The following is a 22680-nucleotide window of genomic DNA, read 5'->3' on the forward strand; positions in this document are numbered from 1 at the left end:
GCACTTGATAGTCCCGAGGTGTGTGGGAAAGTTTAAAAAACTCACACGGACATCTAACACAGCAGCTAATCTGATTACCATTAGTTGTGTCAGGCTGTTGGCAATTAAGTGTTTGTGGTTTATCGTTGTGTGTGACCTCTCTGTGCCTCGTATGACCCCTCGCTAACTTGTGACCGTTTACCTCTCGAGATCGACTGAAACCAAAAGTTTAGTTTTCTAACAGTTTTTGGCCTGTTTGATTCAGCATTTAATTAATGAATCTTTTTCATGCGATTGCAACTCCCTTTAGAGCGATTAAAGAAGGAGGAGAAAACGCGGCAGGAGCTGGAGAAGGCTAAACGCAAACTGGACGCTGAGACGACTGACCTGCAGGACCAGATTGTTGAGCTCCAAGCCCAAATAGAGGAGCTGAAGATCCAACTGAGCAAGAAGGAGGAGGAGCTGCAGGCTGCTCTGGCCAGGTCAGTGATAGCAGAGCTCTAGTTTCTCCAAATTCTACTTTTAACTGTCCCAGACTTAACCCTCCCACAATAAATAATAGTGTTTTTTTATATTCTACAGAAAAATCATAAACTATGCAAGTTAACTTGTGTCATTCATGGACTCACTCTGGTCCGCTGTGATGTTCTTCTCAATGTTTTCTGCATTTATATCTGAGTAAAACATTGAAATCACCCCCGGTGTTCGGTCACAGTCACTTTCCATTATTCTTTTTGTCACTGGTTGAGTTTCTGTTCCTTGTTTATTCCTAACTGTGTGATCAATAAATGCTTCAGTTCAAAACTGTAGGGTAAAAATGCGAACCTGAGTGCAGACACGCCAAAAAAACAACACTAATATACTGAATCCAAACATGAAAATATTGACAAAACAGCAGAAAGTTTCCTTAGAGGGAGCTAAATGTATTCTACTTTAATATTCTTACGTTAATACTCTATAAATTCTTCTTCGTGCTAACAGTGAAGCAAATGCTATTATATCCTTTATTATTAAGTGGCTGTTTATTGACTGGAAGTCCAAAGATAGCTGTCCGAATGTCAGCGCCTTGCAATGATACATATTTTGTCTCAGCTCAACATCTGTTGAACTGATGACTGCAGAAAGTCGATGAATTGTTTTGACAGATATCTAAAGCCTGATGCGGAAGGACCGAGTACGCTGAAGTGTATTCTTACAGCCACTGAGAGGCAGACTCCTCTGAACTCATATCACAACAAACCTTCACCGTTAGCGGTGTTGCTCATTTCCAGTATGTGATGTACAACTTCACACATATCCTCTCACTTGTGCAGCACATCCTATTTCCATGACAACTGCACTGCAAGTCAATAGCAAGACCTAAAATAGATGTTACACCACAGAGATGAACACTGGGTCAACTCTGCACTCTGACTTGAAGCAGCTAACGTCCTCACAAGCTGCTTCAGCTTGTGTCTCAGCACACATACACACTATTCTTCTATCTTTCCCCTTACCTCAGTCCGTCTCTACTCTGCAGCTGCAGTGTTTGTGTCTGAGACCTTTCATCTCGGAGGCAGCCGTGTCTGATTACAGGCAAATTGATGTTGATTGATGCTCTCTGTCCTGGCTTTGCAGTCGTTTTTCCACATGAAGGAGTAAAGAGCTGGGCTAAATCAGGCTGTCATTTCACAGTGGAGCAGAGACTATTAACAAGGCCGCATTTACTGTCAGGAGATTTTTGTCTTTAATGATAATGAAAAGTGTTGTCAGCTTTGGCTTTAGAAGACCCGCGTCTTACCAACCTTACCCTGCAACAAAATATGTCCTTAATTTAGCTCACTCCTCCGTTTATCCTGATTTTCCACACAGTGGGAAAATATTCTGAGCAACACGTTTGGTGTCATATTTAATTATTTTCCCATTTAGTTGTCACAAGACTGCATGCAGATGAGATAAACAGCTGTGGAGGTCGTCGCTCTGAAGGTTAATGTGACTTCTCAGTAGTTTCCTTCTTGCAGCAAGCTAATGATCCAGACTACAGGGGTCGCTGGTCTGTCTCACTAATTTCACATGCAGAAATCATCAGTTTAGTCACAGCTCCAGATAATTAAGCATTCATTTAACTTGATGAGCCCCATTTTAAATTCAGCAGCTATTCTGAGAACAATTCTATGATGTTATTTTGGAAAATGACTTTTATATGGGAGTCATTAGTGCCTTTAATCAACGCTGTGGCATCATTTTGATTATGAAACTGAGTCATTATTACATTCAGTGTGTTTAATCAGTGGGTATCGCTGTAAGTGAGGAATGTTACAGGGGCGCTGAAGCCAGCATGAATTTGACTTGGCTTCACGTCCAGCAGCAAATAGATCAACAGTCTCATTAACATGTTCATCTTCCCACAGAGAACACACACACACACTCACGCACACGTTATGGGGAAAGCTTCAGCAGTGAACAGTTGACCACACTGCCACCCTGTGTGCACTGGTGGCCTCATTTCAGTTTAAAAAATGACATCATAGACTTTCATGTTCATCTCATTACATACACAGACAATAGAAGTTTGAATAACTGCATTCAAGGAATCAACATTTCTGCATTCTTGTACTTTTGCTGAAAAAAGAAGAATTTATTTTTGCTTGCTCCTAGAAATATTCAGTTGAAACTAAACAACTGAAAGAAGTTTAAGTGGCTGTTGAAAATTAATTACTGAACGGGTTGATATGGCAGTCAAGATACAAGTCCTTGATAAAAGTTTAAGTGTGAGCTCTGAGTTAAGTGGAAGTATTTGTTGAAGTGAACATGCTAAACGTATTCAGGTACTGAAAGGAGCTGAAATGTGTAGGTAAAGTGCAGGTTATTAATTGATCTGGATGGGTCAATTCAAAGTCCTGAAAGAAATGAATGTGAAGTGGCAGCTGTAGTGTAAACACTCAAAGCAGTTGAAGTAAAGTGTGTATTAACAGTGGAGGTTGTGGAACTTAGAGGAGCTAAAGAAGGTTTTTTTGTTTGTTTAGAGGTGAAGGTCTGCGGCCTGAAAGGAGTTGAAGTGTGCAGGAACATACTCTTGCTTATCCTGTGTTTTTTTGAGGACCAACATATCCTCAAAGATTCTTTTGGTAAAACTAAATATTAAAAAAAATGAAGATAGTGATTTGGTGTATGATAAATTGTTGTAAATTCCGATCCTTAGCTGAAGGTCTAAGCTGAGGATGTTTTCACTGTTTTCATTATGAGGAAGACTAAGTTGTATATGTCTCCAGAAAACTGACTTGTGTTCTTCGGTGTCTCCAACCAGGAGTGATGAGGAGACCGTCCAGAAGAACAACGCCTTGAAGCAGATTCGGGAGCTGCAGGCCCATCTGGCTGAGCTTCAGGAGGACCTGGAGTCAGAGAAGATGTGTCGAAGTAAAGCTGAGAAATTAAAGAGGGATCTGAGTGAGGAGCTTGAGGCCCTGAAGACAGAGCTCGAGGACACTTTGGATACCACCGCAGCCCAGCAGGAGCTCCGGTGATTATTAAAAGCTTATCAGTGATGATAAAGGGGAACTGCAGCGACTTCATACACCAACGTCTGTTTACAGGTCATGGGGAGTACTAGGGAAGTGGTTCCCAACTGATGGGTCACGGTCCAAAAGTGGGTCGCGGAGCCATTCAAGTTCTTAGTGACCAATTAACTGGGATTTTAATAAGATGACAGTACCAATAATCCCTGCATGTTAAGATACTTTTATATTGTATCTTAGAAGGTGTCCTCTCCTCTAAACCTTCTCCATTGCGTCTGAACTCCAGGTCCAAGCGAGAGCAAGAGGTGGCAGAGCTGAAGAAGGCCATCGATGAGGAGACCAAAAACCACGAGGCTCAGATCCAGGATATGAGACAGAGACACGCCACAGCGCTGGAAGAGCTAGCCGAACAGCTGGAACAGGCCAAGAGGGTGAGTGAGTCGTACATGCTTATGCTTACAGGGCTTGTCCTCATCAGTCTACATCAGTTGTGAGATGTGTAGACACAAAATTAAATCACGCTCACAATTAAGATACTACAGCTACATAAAACCATTATTTCACTCTGTTTAGTTCAAGGCCAACCTGGAGAAGAACAAGCAGAGTCTGGAGAGCGACAACAAAGAGCTGGCCTGTGATGTGAAGAGCCTGCAGCAGGCGAAGACAGAGTCTGAACATAAGAGGAAGAAACTGGAGGGCCAGCTGCAGGAGTTTATGTCCAGGGTCACCGAGGTAGACAGGGTCAAGGGAGAGCTGGCCGAACGCTCACTCAAACTACAGGTAAGTATCTGCATGGACAGTAATAGGGGTCAGAGAAGCACGGCTTTGGGGCAGTTCTGCTTTGAAATTAAGTTGTGTAGCCCCACATTACTCTAGAAATCCAATGAATATTTTAATGGGAATATTCATGGCACACTTTGGATTAGTTTATTGTGTTTTCCTCATAACCTGGTGTGTCTTTTGTTAGACGGAGCTGGACAATGCATCTGCTTTGCTGGAGGAGGCAGAGAAGAAGAGCCTGAAACTGGCCAAAGAAGTCGACAAACTGAACAGCAAACTGCAGGACTCAGAGGTACAGAAGACAGCATCAACATGAGCAGAGTTTTAAGCTACAGGAAACTTTATTTAGAATAACTGCAAAAGTAACAAAGGTGTTAAATATTTTTTACAATAATTTTGTCTGAAGTCCAAACACCAGGATGGTAATGAGGTTACACAGAATGATTTCAAGAAAACAAATCAACACAGTCAACAGGTTTTTTTATGGTGACATTTCAGCCATGGCATGCAGTGTGTGTGACAGAAAGTGCACCTTACCTTCTTGTTTTGTGATTACTCACTCAATAGGGATATTTTATACTAACAAATATGTATCCCTGCTTTTCTTTGGTCTGATCATCATTTCTGGTGTGTAGGAGCTGCGCCAGGAGGAGACGCGTCAGAAGCTGAACCTGAGCGGCCAAATCCGCCAGCTGGAGGTGGAGAAGAACACCTTGCTGGAGCAGCAGGAGGAGGAAGAGGAGGCACGACGCAACCTGGAGAAACAGCTGCAGACGGTGCACTCTCAGGTACGGGCACTGATAATCACAAACATTAATAAGTCATCATAAACATGTACAGCACGTACAACACACATGTATGTAGATATTTACACACATCTAAAGGTCTGACACACACAAACACATGAGGCGGGCAGGCACACCTTTCAGGTACCACTGTTGCTCGACCAAGTGCCAAGAGAAGGACCGGGATGAAGTTTCCAGCTGTTTACCAGCTGTGAACACCTGCCGGTGACGCGTAGAGCAGCATGCAGACAGCTGTAAAGTAGCGAGGCCTTGCAGGAAATTAAAAAACTACATGAAGTGAAAATGTCTGAAGGTAGATGATTCAGTGGGGAACTGAAATTTTAAAGATAAACTTCTGTTACGAGTAACTTGTTTATTCTATCAGTAGCTTCACAAATCACACAGCTCATTAATTTGCCTCATCTTTTCAGTTGTCTTCTGCCGACTTTGCACATAGTACTGCTGCCTATTTTGCCCGTACACACCCATGTGACAGGAAAGGCCACAATGACCACAACAAAGCAAGATGATCACGTGTTGAAATGTTATTTTGAAAATATGTCCTTCCTGCAGCTGTTTGAGACAAAGAAGAAGCTTGAGGATGACATGGGCTCAATGGAGGGCCTGGAGGAGGTGAAGAGAAAACTCCAGAAGGACGTAGAGCTGACCAACCAGCGTCTGGAAGAGAAGACAATGGCCATGGACAAAATGGAGAAGACCAAGAACCGGCTGCAGCAGGAGCTGGATGACCTGATGGTTGACCTGGACCACCAGAGACAGATCGTCTCCAACCTGGAAAAAAAACAAAAGAAGTTCGACCAGGTACGCTGGGCTGCCAAAAATGTTTTTGAAATGATAGATTGAGTTCAGATGTATGTAAGTGTCATTGAAGGCCATTGTTTGTTTGCCTTCACTAGCTACTGGCTGAAGAGAAGACCATCTCAGCTCGTTATGCTGAGGAGCGTGACCGTGCAGAGGCTGAGGCCAGAGAGAAGGACACCAAGGCTTTGTCTATGGCCAGAGCTCTGGAAGAGGCCTTGGAGGCCAAAGAAGAACTGGAGAGGTTTAACAAGCAGCTCCGTGCTGAGATGGAGGACCTGATGAGCTCCAAGGATGACGTGGGGAAGAACGTAAGTGAACTTTGACTTCTTAAATGACCCTGCTAAATGAAATCTTACTACTGAGTAAAGGCACTTCTCTGCAGATAGATGTATCCGCATTAAATCTGTTGCATTCACAGCTGAAATTAAATTGTAGCCTCCAGCTCTTCGTTTGCGTTCACCATACCGATGATGCTTATTAGATATAGGTTTGATTTTTCTTTTCAGTCTCCACACAGGGTTTTCTGATGACCTTTGATCTCACTTTGTCCAGCCTGTTTCAGTGACGTTATTGTTTCTCCCAATGCTGCGTGCAGGTCCATGAGCTGGAGAAGTCCAAGCGAACACTGGAGCAGCAGGTGGAGGAGATGAGAACTCAGCTGGAGGAGCTGGAGGATGAGCTGCAGGCCACAGAAGACGCCAAACTGCGTCTGGAGGTCAACATGCAGGCCATGAAGGCTCAGTTTGACCGAGACCTGCAGGCCAGAGACGAGCAGGGAGAGGAGAAAAAGAGGGCGCTTGTCAAACAGGTACAGAGGGCACACAGATCATGTCATTTGTCACTCATGTCATGAGTGCTGAAACATTTGGTTCAGTCTGACATGCTGTGTGTTGTTTTACTCCTTTAGGTGCGTGAGATGGAGGCAGAGCTGGAGGACGAGAGGAAGCAGAGAACTCTGGCTGTTGCTGCCAAGAAGAAGCTGGAGATGGACCTGAACGAGCTGGAGGGACAGATCGAAGCCGCAAACAAAGGCAGGGATGAGGCTGTGAAACAACTCAGAAAACTCCAGGTACACGCTCACACTTGCACCTGTATAGCCTAGAAGCCTTTGAAACAGCTTTTCAAAAGGTTTGGGACAGAGGAGAGGGTATCAGTTTGTCAGGAATCTAATAACCACATTAAAGGGACTCGCTGAGCCTCAGTTACCAAAACATTGATGTTGCAGCACAAAAAAGTTAACGTTACTGGATTATTATTCCCTGTGTAACATCTTTTTGGGGGATGATTCTGCGCTTGATAATGAGGTTTTGCAACTACAGCTTGCATGATGCTTTGGATGATGTAAATAGGAAATATTGTTGCCATGGAGTCAGTGAGTTAGCAGTGGGCTACAACTTGAGCCTGATTTTTAGCCTATAATTGGCAAAATGGCTCCATGAAAAGTATCCTGAATCAGCTATTAGAATTTGTTTGCACTTTATTACTGTGATACCGAAGAGAACATGTTGATTCTCAGTTCTGTTATAAGGAGCATCGTTTTTTCATGATTTATGGCCACTCATTCACGGATAATTATATCCTGTTTAAGTGTATGTAACTCTAAATCAGAAAATATGTGTATTATGTCTGTGTGCTCAGATGTGAGTTATGACTCCACGCTAAGGGTTTTTAAGTAACTTAATCGTCTCTGTTAGCTGTGTGTCAGCTGTTGCTGTTGCAGCTGTTGACCGTGTCAATAAGCCGGCCAAGTCAATGGGCCAAACTAACTAACTTCTTGTTGTTGTTACACAGGCATGCACCTGTGCACCTCACAGTTTGTAAAGCCTTGGCCTGAGTGGTCACTTTGTGCTGTCAGCCTTTGACATGGTCCACATTGTCCCTGTGTTGCAGGCTCAGATGAAGGACTATCAGAGAGAGCTGGAAGAGGCCAGAGCCTCCAGGGATGAGATCTTCACCCAGTCCAAGGAGAACGAGAAGAAACTCAAGAGCCTAGAGGCTGAAATCCTGCAGCTACAGGAGGTCAAAACACAGATTTTATTTTAAATTAAGACTGCTTTGAATTTGAGGTTAACTTAATGTAGATGTGAGCTGTTAGTCTTTTATTCATGACAAGCAAAGTGACTTATGAAAAGAATGAACATCAGCTTTTTATCCAGTCAAACTTCATTTCTGTATTTGATGACCGTGAATTGGTAGATCTTCTCCGTTCTGATCTTAATGTGTTGTATGTGTAGGACCACGCAGCATCAGAGAGGGCCCGTCGACATGCTGAGCAGGAGAGGGACGAGCTGGCTGATGAGATCTCCAACAGTGCTTCTGGAAAGTCAGTGTCTCCTTGTTTGTATTGATATTTTAAAAATATTTACCCACATTAATAACTGACCAACAGGCAGCTTTTGTCACTCTTGGTTATGATGCAAATATTTGTGTGAATTTAATTATTGTGTGGGCACGTAGTGGGATTCTCAAATAATCCTGGAATTCTGCTAATTTTGACATAATCTTAAATTGCCGACTATCAGTGTGCTCACTGTCCCACTGATTGACTGCTGCTTACTAATGTAACCCAAAGGTCCCTTTACACCTGGGTGTTAAACTTTCTAGCTTCTGGGAAAATGGAAGTTCTTGGACAAATAGTTGCAGGTCAAGCCGTTTGAACCATGGCCAAGGCCCATTACTGAAAAATACCGTGAGGCATAACGTTACTGCTCGGTGTTACAGACTATACCTTGACCTTTTTCATGATATACTAAACTATGAGTTTTTATTATAAACTGTACTATGACATTTTAATAACATACATAGTATACTATGACTTTTGTAATGAGACACTATACTATGACATTTTTCATGGCATACTGTCCCATGACTTTATACCAGTTAATCTGTGGGACATGGTGTATGCATGTTTCTGTGTGTAGGCATCATTTATATATCCAGTCCCTAGTCTTAAAAAGGTAACGGACTCCTGAAAATACAGTGTATAAAAGTGTGTGTCTGTCTGTGTGTGTTTGTGTGTGTGTCAGGTCGTCGCTGCTGGAAGAAAAGAGGAGGCTGGAGGCTCGTATTGCCCAGCTGGAGGAGGAGCTGGAGGAGGAGCAGGGCAACATGGAGCTGCTCAATGACCGTTTCAGAAAGACCAATATCCAGGTGCAAATAAGATAATAGTTATACACATTGTCATGAACTTGGTTCCATTAATTTTACACCAGATGATGAACACACTCAGACAAACATAAAGCATACGTTGACTGACGTTAATCAGCGCTATGCAAATATCCTCATTCACTGACAGTTCTTCAGTGACTCAATACACTGAGCATCAACCTGTCTGTCTTCTCATCACCTTCATCTCTTCCTCAGGTTGAAAATCTGAACACAGAGTTGGCCGGAGAACGCAGCACTGCACAAAAGAGTGAGAATGCTCGGCAACAGATGGAGCGGCAGAACAAGGTCTTGTATAGTTCGTCAAATACATTATCATTTATCATATGTGTGCTCATACACGTACATGGGTAGAATAAAACAACAGAATAATCTGTTTTCTCAACTACATAAAAGTAATGAGATCAGAATCAGGGCTAACCGTTACTTATTATAACTTATCAAGGACTTGAAAGCCAAGCTGGCAGAGCTGGAGGGGACGGTCAAGTCAAAGTTTAAGGCGTCCATCACTGCCCTGGAGGCCAAGATCCTGCAGCTGGAGGAGCAGCTGGAGCAGGAAGGAAAGTAAGTGACCAGACTAACCCATTATCACAAGATGTCACATCTTGCATGTGATGAAACATCACTGAAGAGATTTCCTGGTGGTAGACAGTGTTAGTGAGAGTCCTGTGTGAAAGATTCAAAGTTGGACTGAACAGTTAATACAGATGATAATGAGCTCTCGTCTTACCAGTTTGCTGTTTTAATCTTTCAGGGAAAGAGCAGCAGCCAATAAGATCGTCCGTCGCACAGAGAAGAAACTGAAGGAGGTGATGATGCAGGTGGAGGACGAGCGTCGTCACGCCGACCAGTATAAGGAGCAGGTATTGACTCGAGAAGCAAAGTGACACACATGCAAATACTCACTTTTACTCAGTCCAACCACCCACGACCTCTCACTGCCTCCGTCTGTTCCCCCCATGTGTTCCATCAGATGGAGAAAGCCAACTCTCGTATGAAGCAGCTGAAGCGTCAGCTGGAGGAGGCGGAGGAGGAGGCCACCAGGGCCAACGCCACCCGACGGAAGCTGCAGAGGGAGCTGGATGACGCCACAGAGGCCAGCGAGGGTCTCACCCGGGAGGTCAACTCACTCAAGAACCGCCTCAGGTACCAGGACTCTGCTAACCCCCTGTTAGAGATGTCCTCAGATGACCCGTGTACTTAAAACGAAAACACTGTTTTTTATTCAGGACACCTCAAGATGCAGTTATGATAATAACAGGAAAGGGCAAGTTTGAAAAGACTGAATAAACTGTGTGACTTTATTATCTCTTAATGACACAGTCATACAGGATTGTGTATTTGCTGTAAGGTGTCACACTGTTTTAGTGGCACTGATATCCAGTAACACAGTTCTGATATGTCTAATTTGAAAGTTATTGATACGTCTGTCTATAGCTTGTGTGCTTACAGGCTCATCTTACCTGAGTGATCTTGTCTGATTTAAGGGATAGTTTGACATTTTGGGAAACACATATTTGCTTTCTAGCCAAGAGTCAGATGAGAAGATTGGCTCACATTTGTACGTTATGTATGGTGCTAGAGCCAGGAGGAGAGTAGCTTGGCTAAGCACAAAGACTTCAAACAGGGAAACAGATAGTCTGACCCTGTCAGAAGTTTAAAATATGTGTATCAGTATTTGTAATATTCAAATAAAGAAGCATTTAGTTTTGTATTTCGTACAGAAATTTAAAAAGTTATGGTTTCACAGGGAGTTACATGCTGCAGCTACTTCACAGCGTCTGTCCACTAATCACGTAGCAAGATCCAAAACAATCCAATTAGTGAAAAGCAGAGGTGCTGATAGGCATCATAGATAAGTTTGGCATTTTGGCCGTCACCATAGTGGATTTTTGGAGCCAAAAATTATGTCAGACCATAGACCATAGACCATGTTTAGAAGAGAGGGTGGAGATAACCCTGACGCTGGCTGCTAGCTTGGTTAGCACAGTGCATTTACAGCCAATGGTTAAGTGTGATAATGCTAATTTTTGCTTAACAATATTTTTTTAAAGTGACCAGGTATGGCTGCGCCTATTCTCTGTGAATCTAGGGTTACGCCATGTTACGTTACCTAACCAATGTTGTCGCTGTGGTAGCGACTACTCAACAGATGGTACCCACCTGTCACTCAGAGCGACCATGCCCTTAATTATGTGTAACTTAAAGCCTTAACAAAATGTAAATTCTACTGTAAAGTTGGGCACTCTAACATGAGGGTCACTTCTGGAGTCAGCCTCAAGTGGCCATGAAAGGAACTGCAATTTTTAGCTTCATTTTCAGGATTGCGTGGTAGGCATATTTTTTTAACTTTGAGTCAGACCAGCCATTTCTTCTTGCTTCAGTCTTAATGCTAAGCTTAGCTAAACACCTCCCTGGCACATGAACATTAGGGCAGTATTGACCTTCTCATCTCACAAATATCTCAGAATGTTGAACTTCTCCTGAAAGCAACAGAGCTTTAATGTTTTTTGTCGATCTGTTCTGAGCAGGCGCGGTGGTCCAGTCAGCAGCTTCTCCTCCAGCCGCTCAGGCCGACGCAACCTCAATCTGGATGGTGCTTCTGTTGATATGTCAGACGATGACGCTGACAGCCGTGCTGGTGACTTCAACGAGACGCAAACCGCCAACGCCGAGTAAACACGACAACCCTCTCCTTCCTGGNCACCTCCACCTCACCCACCTGTGACCGGCACCCAGTTTCCCCCCCAAAAGATCCTTGACGTCACCATCGTCTTTGTTCATTTCAAACCACTGACTGGACAGAAGATTGGAGCGATGAGCTGTTTTTGGTAACGCTGGGCGGAGTGCGCCTGGCAGCCCTTTTTGTATCAGTTAACACTGCAGGGAAACTCCACCGCCCTCCCCTGAAGTCAAGCCTCCAGTTGTGGAGAGTCACAGGGGCAAACGGACAATTCTGCCTTACTCTGTTCTCCTCCGGCAAGCTGCTAGTCCTGGCTCGTCTCTCAGCCACGTATCATCTCAGCGTCATGACGTAACACCCTCCCTCCCATCAGGCGTGAAGTTATCTGCTCAGCTTCTTGAGAAAGTATGCATAGGTGCAAAGTGCTTTTTATACATATGAGACTGTAGGTGGAGGCTGTGAAGTGTACACACATCAAGTATGTAACGTATGTGAACGCACCCCATATTGGAAATGCAGGACTACAAGGAAACGTGTTTCACTCTGGTGTTGTCACAAGTGTCCCACTCACATGTTGTGTAAAAGCCATCTCATACCTGACACACTCCAAAGGTCACTGTGGCCTTCGGAGCACCACGCCGGCTGCTTCAGTTGCATGAGTCTCCCTCTGATGTACAGACTGTTTGTCAGCTTCTACATCGCAGCACGACAGGAACGACCAACATCTCGGGACACGCAATACAAGAACACGGACTCTGAATTGAAAGTGTTTTACTGTGAAAATATTTTATTTTCTCTGTTGCTTCATCTCAACGTTTAATGAAGGAATGTCTCGCTGGGTTTTAACTTGGAATCTCACAGCTCACGGGGTTAACACGTTTACCGTAAGCCATTTGTGCTCAACTATGGTCGGCGTGAGCTGTGAGCGATGTAGAGTGGCTGGAAAATGCACAGAACTGCACAGGAAGATGTGTGAATTTTTAACTGGAAACCAACAGGGAGAAAAATAAAGCTCTTACTGGAAGCACTAAAGTGACGCTCAGGCCACGACTTTAATGTGACACTAAATGGTTAAACTTGTAGTTTCAGTAGAAATCAGACAGATTGAAAACAGTCATCTTCTCACTACATTTCAGTGTTTGCGCCGAGCCCCAGTTTGTATCATCACTGTATCTGAGTCACAGAGCCAAAACATTTTTCTGAAAAGTAATAACCTGCTGATCTTTGGAAACCCAAACAACACTTAGAGCTGTTCTGAAGTACGGCTGCACGACGTGTGGAAGATATGAGACGTGCAAAAAGTTGAACATTATGATAAAGACATTACTTTAAAATCAAGGGATATTAAAGTCAGTTTTCTGCTGCTTTCGGTTTACTGCTATACAACAGATTGCTTGTTGTATTTTTAAAAACACTTGTATTGAGCAAATCAGACATCGACATAGTGCTGTCACAATACCATAACTTCTAACTTCGATACAGTACCTTGAAAAATATCTATAGTCAATACCACAGGGTAAATTTACACTGAGGGCTTAAAATAAAAAAAAATTATTAAAAGGAAAAATATGACAAGGCTATAACACGACAACGACAGCTTTTCTTGGTTAGCAGCAGGAAGACCGCAGTATACATTAACAGCAACACAGTAAGAAAGCGCAGCCGATGCAGGTGAATCGATACTGTGAAAAATGAGAAATAAACCCGTTTCAAATATTCAGAATCGGTATGTATCGATAAACTTTCATTTTTGGCAACACTACATTGAAATAAACACAAAAGGCACCAACAAAAAATGAATGAATGTTACACTTTAAAGTGCCTTTTTCTACTTATACTCTTTCAACTAACTAACTTCATTGCAATATCGCACTCTTTCACAATGTGTTTATGGCACAAGCTCATATTGTGATGATAATTAAACAATATTATGTGTGGCCACCTGAAGCATTTTCGAAATCCTCTCAGACTCTCCACTGTATGGATGAAAAAAATCTGTTGCACAACAAACAAGTTTTTAAACTTCTTAGCCAGGGTGGTTGAGAATTCTTAAAGTGCTCAGACAAAAAGGAAATTTTAACATCCCAAGGTACGGCTCTATTTCCTAATTCATAACAGTAGAAGACATTTTAAAAAAATAAAATAATGATAATTGAATTTTTAGCTACATTTGGTCATATTCATATCACATTTCAATGTTTTATATTTTCATCACCATTAAAATGATTTTAATATTTTTCTTGTGAAGTACAAAATGAGCATGGAGACTTGGAAATTGGGAAACGGGCTAAAGATTAAAAATAATCAATAAAAACAATCTCAGCACCACAGGGACCATTAGTGCTGGAGCTGCAACTATTTGAATCCCATCCATCATGAATTTGACAGTGTTACAAGAGGACTCCACCATTTAGCTTTTCTCTGAAGGACTTCTCACGCAGGCTAAAAAGTTGAAAACATTGTGTGTGCAATAAATGAGATTCTTTCTCATCTATACATTAAGAAGTGTTTAGGATTTTAGAGATACCTTCAGAACAGCAGTAAATGTATTTCAAGGATTGCCGTGTAATTTTTCAGAGACTCTCAGCTCTGTGACTCAGATGTAACAGAAACGTTATGATGAACAAACCCGGGCTGGTTTGTGCCATGGTTTAGTGAGTCGAAGCTCGACTCTTCAGACTACAGTCAGACCTGATGAATCAGTATTCACAGGTTGTTTTGTTCTTCCCTCGTGGCTTTAGCCCAGGTTTAGCAACGTGAATTCAAGCTCTGCTTGAACTGCAGCAGCCGCCTCAACAGTTGAACCGCCATAGTGTGAAGCTACATGCCAGGGTGCCCATATATCCATCCATCAACTTTGATTTAGTCTTTTATCATGGATCTGCAGATTAGGATGGTTGTCTACAGCGGACTTCTTTGCCCTCCTCCCAAACGTTAACAGTATGTTTCTTTAAAAGTGCCTTAGACACTAGATAAGAACATAAGCCGGCAAGGATTTCATTCCAGATGTGAAAGAGATGAAACAGGTACACCATGGAGATATTCAACTCTTACTCTTTTGTTCTTTGTTTTGTATTATTTGCTGTGCTTCATATCATATCCGCTGTGTACCTCCATGTTCATAATAACCTCCTAGCTATAGAGTGTTCGGGTCAAAATCAGTATTACGGTATCATTAACTACGTGAGAAGCGGAGCCCTCAGCAGCTGCACGTCCCAACATTACTTTTGTACTAAGATTTATCTGTGTAACCGCTCACAGGTGAAGGCTTAGTGCTGAAGGTATTTTTGGGACTCATTGCTCTGCACGGGATTTCATTTGGTTGGAAGCTTTAACATCCACAAGTAGTTAACTCGTTTTTATTTTATTATTATTATCCAGCTGGCTGTTGACAACCAGGCATCCAACTGCAAATACTCCCATCATATTGTTTCTTGTATACCTGTATTTCTAGACGGTAATTTTTTTGTTTTGTTTGTTTTTGTAAAAGGAAAATAAAGCATATTCATTGTAGCTGTGATGCTGTCATGGTTTGTTATCGAGGGGGGGGGGGGGTAGGACCAGAGCTGGAGTTCTGGAGTTTGGTCTTTTTAATGCCTCTGTGCCTGGGACAGCCACGACTGGAGGCAGCCTGTGCATTCCAGTACCCATCCTACCATTCTATATAGTATGCCAGAAAGATTTAGTATGTCCTCATACACAGTGTGTCAAAAATACCAGGATGTTCTACGACATCCGGTGTGATTTTGCAGTATGCAAGCCAGCATGCTTTCCTGGCTATCCTGACCCATAATCCACTGCACAGCAAATGAAACTTCACATCAACCGTCTAAGGTCGCAGTGATGGATGACAGCGCATTCAGGTGACCGATGACCAGTTGATTTGTAATGACAGGAATATTAATTGTTTAGTTGCATAAAATAATCATAAATATAACCAACGAAAGGGCACACGTAATAAATCACAATGATATAAATGTATGGCTTCTATAATTTTACTATTGTGAATATAATGTTAGAATCTACAATATATGCATTACCACAGCAGGTCTCTTCGGGTTGACCTCCGTCTCTGGCGAGCTTGGTGAACAGTGTTTTGTTTTACCCCCAAGGTTATATGAGTAAGAGGGTCAAAGTTCAGGGGGTAATGTAATGAGAAAGTAGTATGTCCTGATTGTGTGCAGGCTGCATGCAACAGCACATACTCTAAGGGCAGCTGCAGTACATACTTTAAGTAAAAAGAAAAAGTATGCGATTTGGAACGCACCCTTTATGTCTTCAGGTTGTCCATACGTCCGTCCATCCATCATATTCTTGGGAACCTTGAAGGAGTTTTCTCAAGTTTATAGCAAACATCCATTGGTGGTCAAAAGGTCAAAGGTCACTGTGACCTCACAAAACATGTTTTTGGCCATAAGCAAGAATTGGAGTGGTGACGTTTTAAATCCAAAAGGTTGAAGGTCAACTTCACTGTGACATCATAATGTTCTGCAAAGACACTTTTCTGGCCATTGCTCAGCGTCACATGTCTGGAACACAAGGAGAGACATTTGGTCAGATACTGAACTGGTGACACTGATCTTGGGTTTCCATCTTGAAACTGCCAATTGTGTTGTCAGGGGGAAGATGTTTGTGAAGCAGCCATGTTTTTACAGACATGGATGTAAAGTGAAAGTGCAGCTTGACTGGTTTGCAGAGACCGACAGCCATGACGCAGTAACTCTAGTTTAATGTTACCTCAGACTATTCTCAGTCTCTAGTGTTTTTAAGTCTTCAGTCTCCATCAATTCAAGGTCTTTAATCTTTGAATTTTAGCTGATCTGCTGTCAGAGAGACACCAAACTGTAATAGTAAGATTGTGCTGCTTCATTCCTAATTCCTAACATTTAGGCAAGATTGTTCCATGTAGAGCTGCAACAATTGGTGACAGGAAGAAATTAGCAATTGCTATTGTAACACAAAAAAAAATGTTTTCAGGATCTAAAATATAACGATTTCCTGCTTTTCTGTATTTTCTGTTGTAAATGGTTGTCAGGACAAAGACATGAAAATGTCGCCTCGGACCGTGAGACACTGTCATGGACATCATTTCACTATTTTGTGAAATTTCATAGATTAAATGATTAAAAGAGAATATAATTAACAGATTAATCAATGAAAATAATCACTAGCTGCAGTTTTTTTTCATCCAGAAAGCCTTTTGTACTGCGTAGGGCAAGTTGCCAAAGTGCGACTTGGTCTTTTGGTCTTGACTCAATCTCAGAACAGCTCAGGCCTGACTTAAAGGATAATAATTATTATAGTTTAAATGTATCATCCTCAACAGTTCCTGTGAACAGACCAAAACCAGAAAGTTATTGACTTTACCAACAAGTTTGTCCAAAAACTGTTAAAAAAAAAGTCTCATTGTTGCACTGGGTGACACATCCTTAAATACAACAACACGAACTCTGTAGTTTATTTTCACTGAATCCCACACACACCGTCCTGCTGCTATAAATAATCAGAAGACTGAGAAACATTTAAGAAGTGGTCACAGTTTTGAGAAATATCTCAACCTTTTTTTAAAAATTAAATCTTTAAACTTACCTGGTTGGCCATGATGTCTGATGAGCCTGCTGCCACTCTGATGTGTTTCCATGACAACAGGCCAAGCAGAGAAACTGAATCTTCCTTTCAGTGTTGAAGGTTTATGAGTTTGAGCCTTTTCTTCAGAGACAGAACTGACATCAGGGGAGAACTGGTGTTTTCAGTTCACCTGATTCACAAACCCCGCCTCAATCACTCCCACCAATAAATGAAGAGCACGTCAATGACCTGTGAGGAGAGGCCTGTGAGCGTGCTGGTGTTAATGGAGGATGAGCATGTTGCTCCATCACATGTTCAGAGGAAGTTCATTTAAAACGTCTTTACACTCATTTCACTTTAAGATGGAGAAACAAACAGTCTGGCAGAGTCGTCATGAAAACCACCTGTTTTGTTTAATTTCATAATCGACACACAAAAATAATCTACAAAAGACCAAATTAAGTAACCAGTTAACCACGAAATGTCATTTTCATCCTCCCCGACCCCCAAAGAAAGCACAATTTAGAAGATGTCACCCACTGCTCCAGTCACATGACTTCACAATGACATCCTGAAGGACCACACATCGACACTCATGGGTTTACATTTTGTGGGGAAAATGTCAGAATAATCACGCGCACACACGCACACACACACTGACCAGCAGCACCCCATCTAAGTGAGCTACAGAACAATCTTTGGCGCCGTTCTCGGTGCAGCCGGTCATTCAGACGCTCATGGAGGAGGGCGGGGAACTAGTCGGGGGAGGACAGAGAGAGACTCAGGAAGAACGGTTTTGTTAACGGAGGTATTCAGCAGAGGGAAGGTATCTCTACAGGTGTGTTCAGACAGACGGGAAAGGGAATTTCAGCCTTGTGTCAGTTTGAGCGTGACCCTCCAAACAGCCAATGGATCACCTGTATCGACATTAGCTGTGAGTGAGCTAGCAACACACACACTAACGATGTCTGTGGGAGTGTGACTGTGTTTGTGTTCAGCTCAGACACTGAACTCACCACAAACTGTTTGACTTCTTTCTCTGATCTTTTTCTTCTGCATGTTTATAAAGTAAATACATAAAGCCCCTGGTGCTGCGTTTGGGGATGTCAGCAGAATGGGAAGAAAAAATCTGTTATTCCGAGTTGTGAGTGTTCACACGTCATTCCAAGATGGTTAGCCCCACATTACCATCTGAATCCAGATACAAACTGCACATAGCCCCTTTAAAATGAGCTAAAACAATTGTATTAGTGGTTTTATTGGATTTTATTTTCAAGCAACAGCGAGCAGCGGGGAGCGAACCAATGTTTTTTGCAGCAATTTATCGGTCGCAAAAGTAAAGACGTGCAGATTTGTGACTTTGTGATGCAAGAGAGCACATGTATGAAGTTGCAGTGGAAAAGTGACTTAAAAAATGAAGCTTAATTAAAGTAAATAACGGATAACAAGTTCTACGAGTGAAAATTTCACCATACGAGTTCACATTGTTCAATATTTTATACGAGTGAAAGCTTTAAACATACAGGTTCAGATTTTTTTCTCCAGACTCGCATCTTGCAGCATATTTACCGTCACAGTTTGCAACCATTTTGCCAACAGTTTGCTGGCATGTGTAGGTCTTTTTCCCCAAGAGGAAGAGATCATCAGTGTTAGAAACTCCTGACATCTATTAAACTTTTTTCTCCCTCTGCTGCTCGTAATGATGGTTTCAATAACAGTCAGTGTCCGTCCAAATGTAGCGCAAATTTTAATGTAGCGAACTAATGTAGTCAAACCTCAAACAAAGGAAACCATGGACGTATAATAACGGAGAGCACACTGGACGATGGACAGGGAACGTTTTTTACAACTAATATGACAAATCCATGTGCTCCTGGAAGAGTTCTGTTAACAGCCCTGTGTGCACACATCAATGTACGACGAAGACGGCATGTCATCAGTTATCCACTGAATCTTTTTCTAGTTATCAGTACACCAACTTTTCCACCTCCCCCAAGCGTACAATTTTTTTGCGATATTTCGAGTTTTTAAAAATATTTTTGGCATTTCCACACTCAGGTTTTTAATGCTCATAAATAAAGCACACCTAATATGACGCGACTTTTTCACTCAGGTTGAATCATTTTGCATCTGCCGCTTGTAAATTCCGCTTTGCATTCTGTCTGAACACACGCCAGAAAGAAAAGGAGTCTCGAGTGACATAAAAACATCTACAAACATTCACAACTCCAGAAATGCACTGACAAGTTGAGTAGAGGTTGAAAGCCAAGCGACGACTTGCACTTTTGCATTGAGCGTTTTACAGTCCTGCATAGATCTTTTCATACTTTTTCAATACAAACTAAGGCGTTGTGTTATATTAAGTTGGTTTGAGTCAATAAGCAGAGAAAGTAAATAAAAAAATCTTAACTCACAAGAAAAAAAAACAAAACAACTAAAACAATTCAAGTAGGCTACAGTCTTGACGTTTCTCCCCTCTCTCACAGGCGACTCCCCTCGTCAGATGAGGCGCCCAAAACTTTTTCAATTCAAGTCTTTTTTCCAGAAAAGGTCCAGTGTGATTAAACAGCACCAAAAACACACTGAGCGAGAGAGGGGCATCAAACTTACACTCGCTCATTATTGTGAAAAGGGGATACACGTCTTTACCCATTCATACTGAATAATCTGGAAAGAAATTAACAGTATATTGTGTTTTTTTTATGTACATACACACATTCAAATCATCGCTCTCTCTCTCTCTCTCTCACACACACACACACACACACCATAACATGTTTTTGTCCCTGTGTAAATTACAAATAATTTATCAATATTAATTTAAGCTACTACTTAACAGTCATTTGTGGGAGCAGAGGTGACCAACAATAAAATTTCTACGGACACGACGATTCCCACATCTGAGACAAAAAGACAGAAAAATAAAAATTCATTACTCAGTCTGTTTTTTTTTTTTTTCTTTTTGTACTGCAAGAACGAGAGTCCTGTTATTCAACGTAAGCTTAAATACAAATTATATTACGTAGCGTACTACTACTCTCATCTGTACCACCACCTCGCTCACACTCATTCCACAGTGATCAAGGTCGGTCATATGTAAACATGTTGACAAAGAAAATAAAAATAAGCCAAATAAAAATAAAAAGTGTTCTCGTCATTCACTCCGTCTTGTTCTCATACCCGGTTCATTAGAAAATACAGTTAAATTAATTCATCGTTGCCACTTGTAGCGAGGATAAACTGATTCTCCTTTAGGTCCGTTTTTTTTTTTTTCTTAAAAGAGGCAGTGGAGCCCCGCCCCCTCATACCACGTCACTGTGTCAGTCAAAGTGAAGATTCCTATTGGTGGATGTATCCAGGAGGCTGTGATGTCACCTCGCTGGTGTCACCCTCCTGCGCAGTTATTGGTCAGTGGGATTTCCTCTTCATGTCTCCACCCTGGCTTTGGTTCGCATCTGAGTGGAGAGGAGGGAGAGTTTTAACACTTTGACATCTGGATGACAGGAAATCATCCGACAGCCTCCTGCACCAGATCAACGCTGAATATCTGAACCTCCCACACACTCTGGGATCATTTGAATGTATCACACGTACACTGAAAAGCTTCACCTCAACGTTTTACAACATCTTTTTATTCCTATGTGAAAAAGTTTTTGTTTATGTACAATCTGAGTGAGGCCCCACATCAGGGACATCTTTAAATCACTTCTTAAAACTAATTATTATTATTTTATCTTTTCATTAATGTTGGCACACTTTTATTTCCAACATGTCTTATCTGTTTTATTATTGTTTTTATCTCACATTATTGTGGGGGAATTTTTTCCATTTTATTTGTGTGTTCTAGTTTAACTGTCTACTTCATCCCTGTTTTATTCCTGGTTCATTCAACCGTGTAAAATATTTTGTTACTTTATGTGCTGTATACAACAAAATATTATTATCATACTGTATTAATAAAGCTTATTGTTATTGTTATAATTTTGAATCCGATCCACTCTGAACACCTTTTAGGGCCATATGGCTGCTAATCATCCTTCTTTTCCTTTCTTTTTTTTTGTTAATTTTTTTTTGTTTGTTTTCTTTTTTTAATCTTGGTTATCATGACTATACTTTAATATTAATTAGTTTTTTATAACACGTGTCACTTTAAGCTAATATCGGAGTCATTATTTTGCTGAAACTAGGGCTAGGTTGAAATAGAGAAAATCAAATATCAAAATACCTCGATATCGTCATGATGTTGTTGGGTTGACTTTTGTGCTTTCAGAAAAAATTTACACAATAAGATATTTGGTAAATAATCATCTGTAATGTGGATATAATGACTAAGTGTCTAAAGGCAAATAATAAAACTGGTAAGTTCAGAAAATTACATCACCTTTAAAAACAGGGAAAAGAAGACACACGATATTACAACACCCAAAAGACCATATCTAGTCAAATATCATTTTAATATAATATTGATATATTGCCCAGCTTAGGGATGTCCCGATCCCGCTTTCCAATGTATTGTAACCGAGCGTCCTGGGTTCGCCTAACTGAGTGCAGCTAATGAGCAATAAACAGACAGGAGTCAAGACAACAGGTTCAGCGGCCACCGCTTCTCTTTATTCCGAGCAACACAGCCACACCTAATGGCGAACCTCACCTACCACAGCCCTACGGTAACTCTGGAGGGACAATTTGTTTACAATTCAGAATTTGTTTTACATTTTGTGGTGCTGAACCACCGATAAGCTTTTTGGATACTATTTAAATAAAAAACAAACCTTATGGGACAACTTGGATGCATTCTTTTTTTTCTTTCTTAATGCTTTGCAAAGTATCGGATCAGACTCGGTATCGGACTCGGTTTCAAAATAAAGGACTCGGTATCGGATCAGATGCAAAAAAAATGTGATCAGGACAACCCTAGCCCAGCCTTAGCTGAAACTACTGATTATTTTTGTTATCTATCATTTTCTCGATACATCAGTTGACATATAAAACATCAGAAAAAACAATATCCTACAGCAAAAATCTTCCCATATTAAATTTATTATCTATCTAGATGGGTAGATGGACAGATACTTTTAATTCTTCAATACTCATAATGGTCTCAGAAATCCAGTATTTGTCAGGCTGTACAGCCAACAGCTTCAACCTTACACTCGCTGCTTTTTAGGGGCAAAGTCAAATAGCTGTTGATGTCTATGGGTTAGACGGAATTTATACTTCCGTGTTGAATTGGCAGCATACTTACACCGTAGACTCTGTGTCAGCGTAGAGCCTACGCTGTACCCCATGCCGTAGCCTGACGTGCGCCTCCCCAGAAATGTAACTACATGTCGCGGCGACGCAGACCTCCTGTCTATTTTTGTAAGCTGAAACCATTTCACTCAGTGGAAACAAAGCTTTTATT

At 41.6% G+C, this 22680-nt stretch overlaps 2 protein-coding genes across 6 annotated transcripts in view; one reads left to right on the forward strand and one right to left on the reverse strand.

Moving 5' to 3' along the window:
* Positions 1–22680, forward strand: part of LOC126389773 (myosin-10) — a 667776-nt gene that overhangs the window by 56432 nt on the left and 588664 nt on the right. For 2 of the 3 annotated variants that reach the window (XM_050043640.1, XM_050043642.1), the window contains 18 exons: positions 290–461; positions 3266–3478; positions 3760–3904; positions 4047–4253; positions 4441–4545; positions 4889–5041; positions 5612–5860; positions 5956–6168; positions 6456–6668; positions 6768–6929; positions 7751–7879; positions 8095–8183; positions 8887–9010; positions 9224–9313; positions 9471–9589; positions 9780–9888; positions 9999–10171; positions 11557–11741. In XM_050043640.1, the coding sequence (XP_049899597.1) occupies positions 290–461; positions 3266–3478; positions 3760–3904; positions 4047–4253; positions 4441–4545; positions 4889–5041; positions 5612–5860; positions 5956–6168; positions 6456–6668; positions 6768–6929; positions 7751–7879; positions 8095–8183; positions 8887–9010; positions 9224–9313; positions 9471–9589; positions 9780–9888; positions 9999–10171; positions 11557–11704 (2813 nt within the window). In that variant the 3' untranslated portion in view covers positions 11705–11741. Of the gene's footprint in view, positions 1–289; positions 462–3265; positions 3479–3759; positions 3905–4046; positions 4254–4440; positions 4546–4888; positions 5042–5611; positions 5861–5955; positions 6169–6455; positions 6669–6767; positions 6930–7750; positions 7880–8094; positions 8184–8886; positions 9011–9223; positions 9314–9470; positions 9590–9779; positions 9889–9998; positions 10172–11556; positions 11742–22680 lie in introns of those variants that run through there. The other variant, XM_050043641.1, reaches the window with a different exon arrangement.
* The window catches only part of LOC126389776 (ubinuclein-2-like), a 28149-nt gene continuing 23139 nt past the window's right edge, over positions 17671–22680 (reverse strand). For all 3 annotated transcript variants that reach the window (XM_050043646.1, XM_050043647.1, XM_050043645.1), the window contains one exon: positions 17671–20731. In XM_050043646.1, coding sequence (XP_049899603.1) covers positions 20685–20731 — 47 coding nt within the window. In that variant the 3' untranslated portion in view covers positions 17671–20684. The remainder of the gene's footprint in view (positions 20732–22680) is intronic.

Source organism: Epinephelus moara, chromosome 5 (assembly GCF_006386435.1).
Source record: "Epinephelus moara isolate mb chromosome 5, YSFRI_EMoa_1.0, whole genome shotgun sequence".
NCBI lineage: Eukaryota > Metazoa > Chordata > Actinopteri > Perciformes > Serranidae > Epinephelus > Epinephelus moara.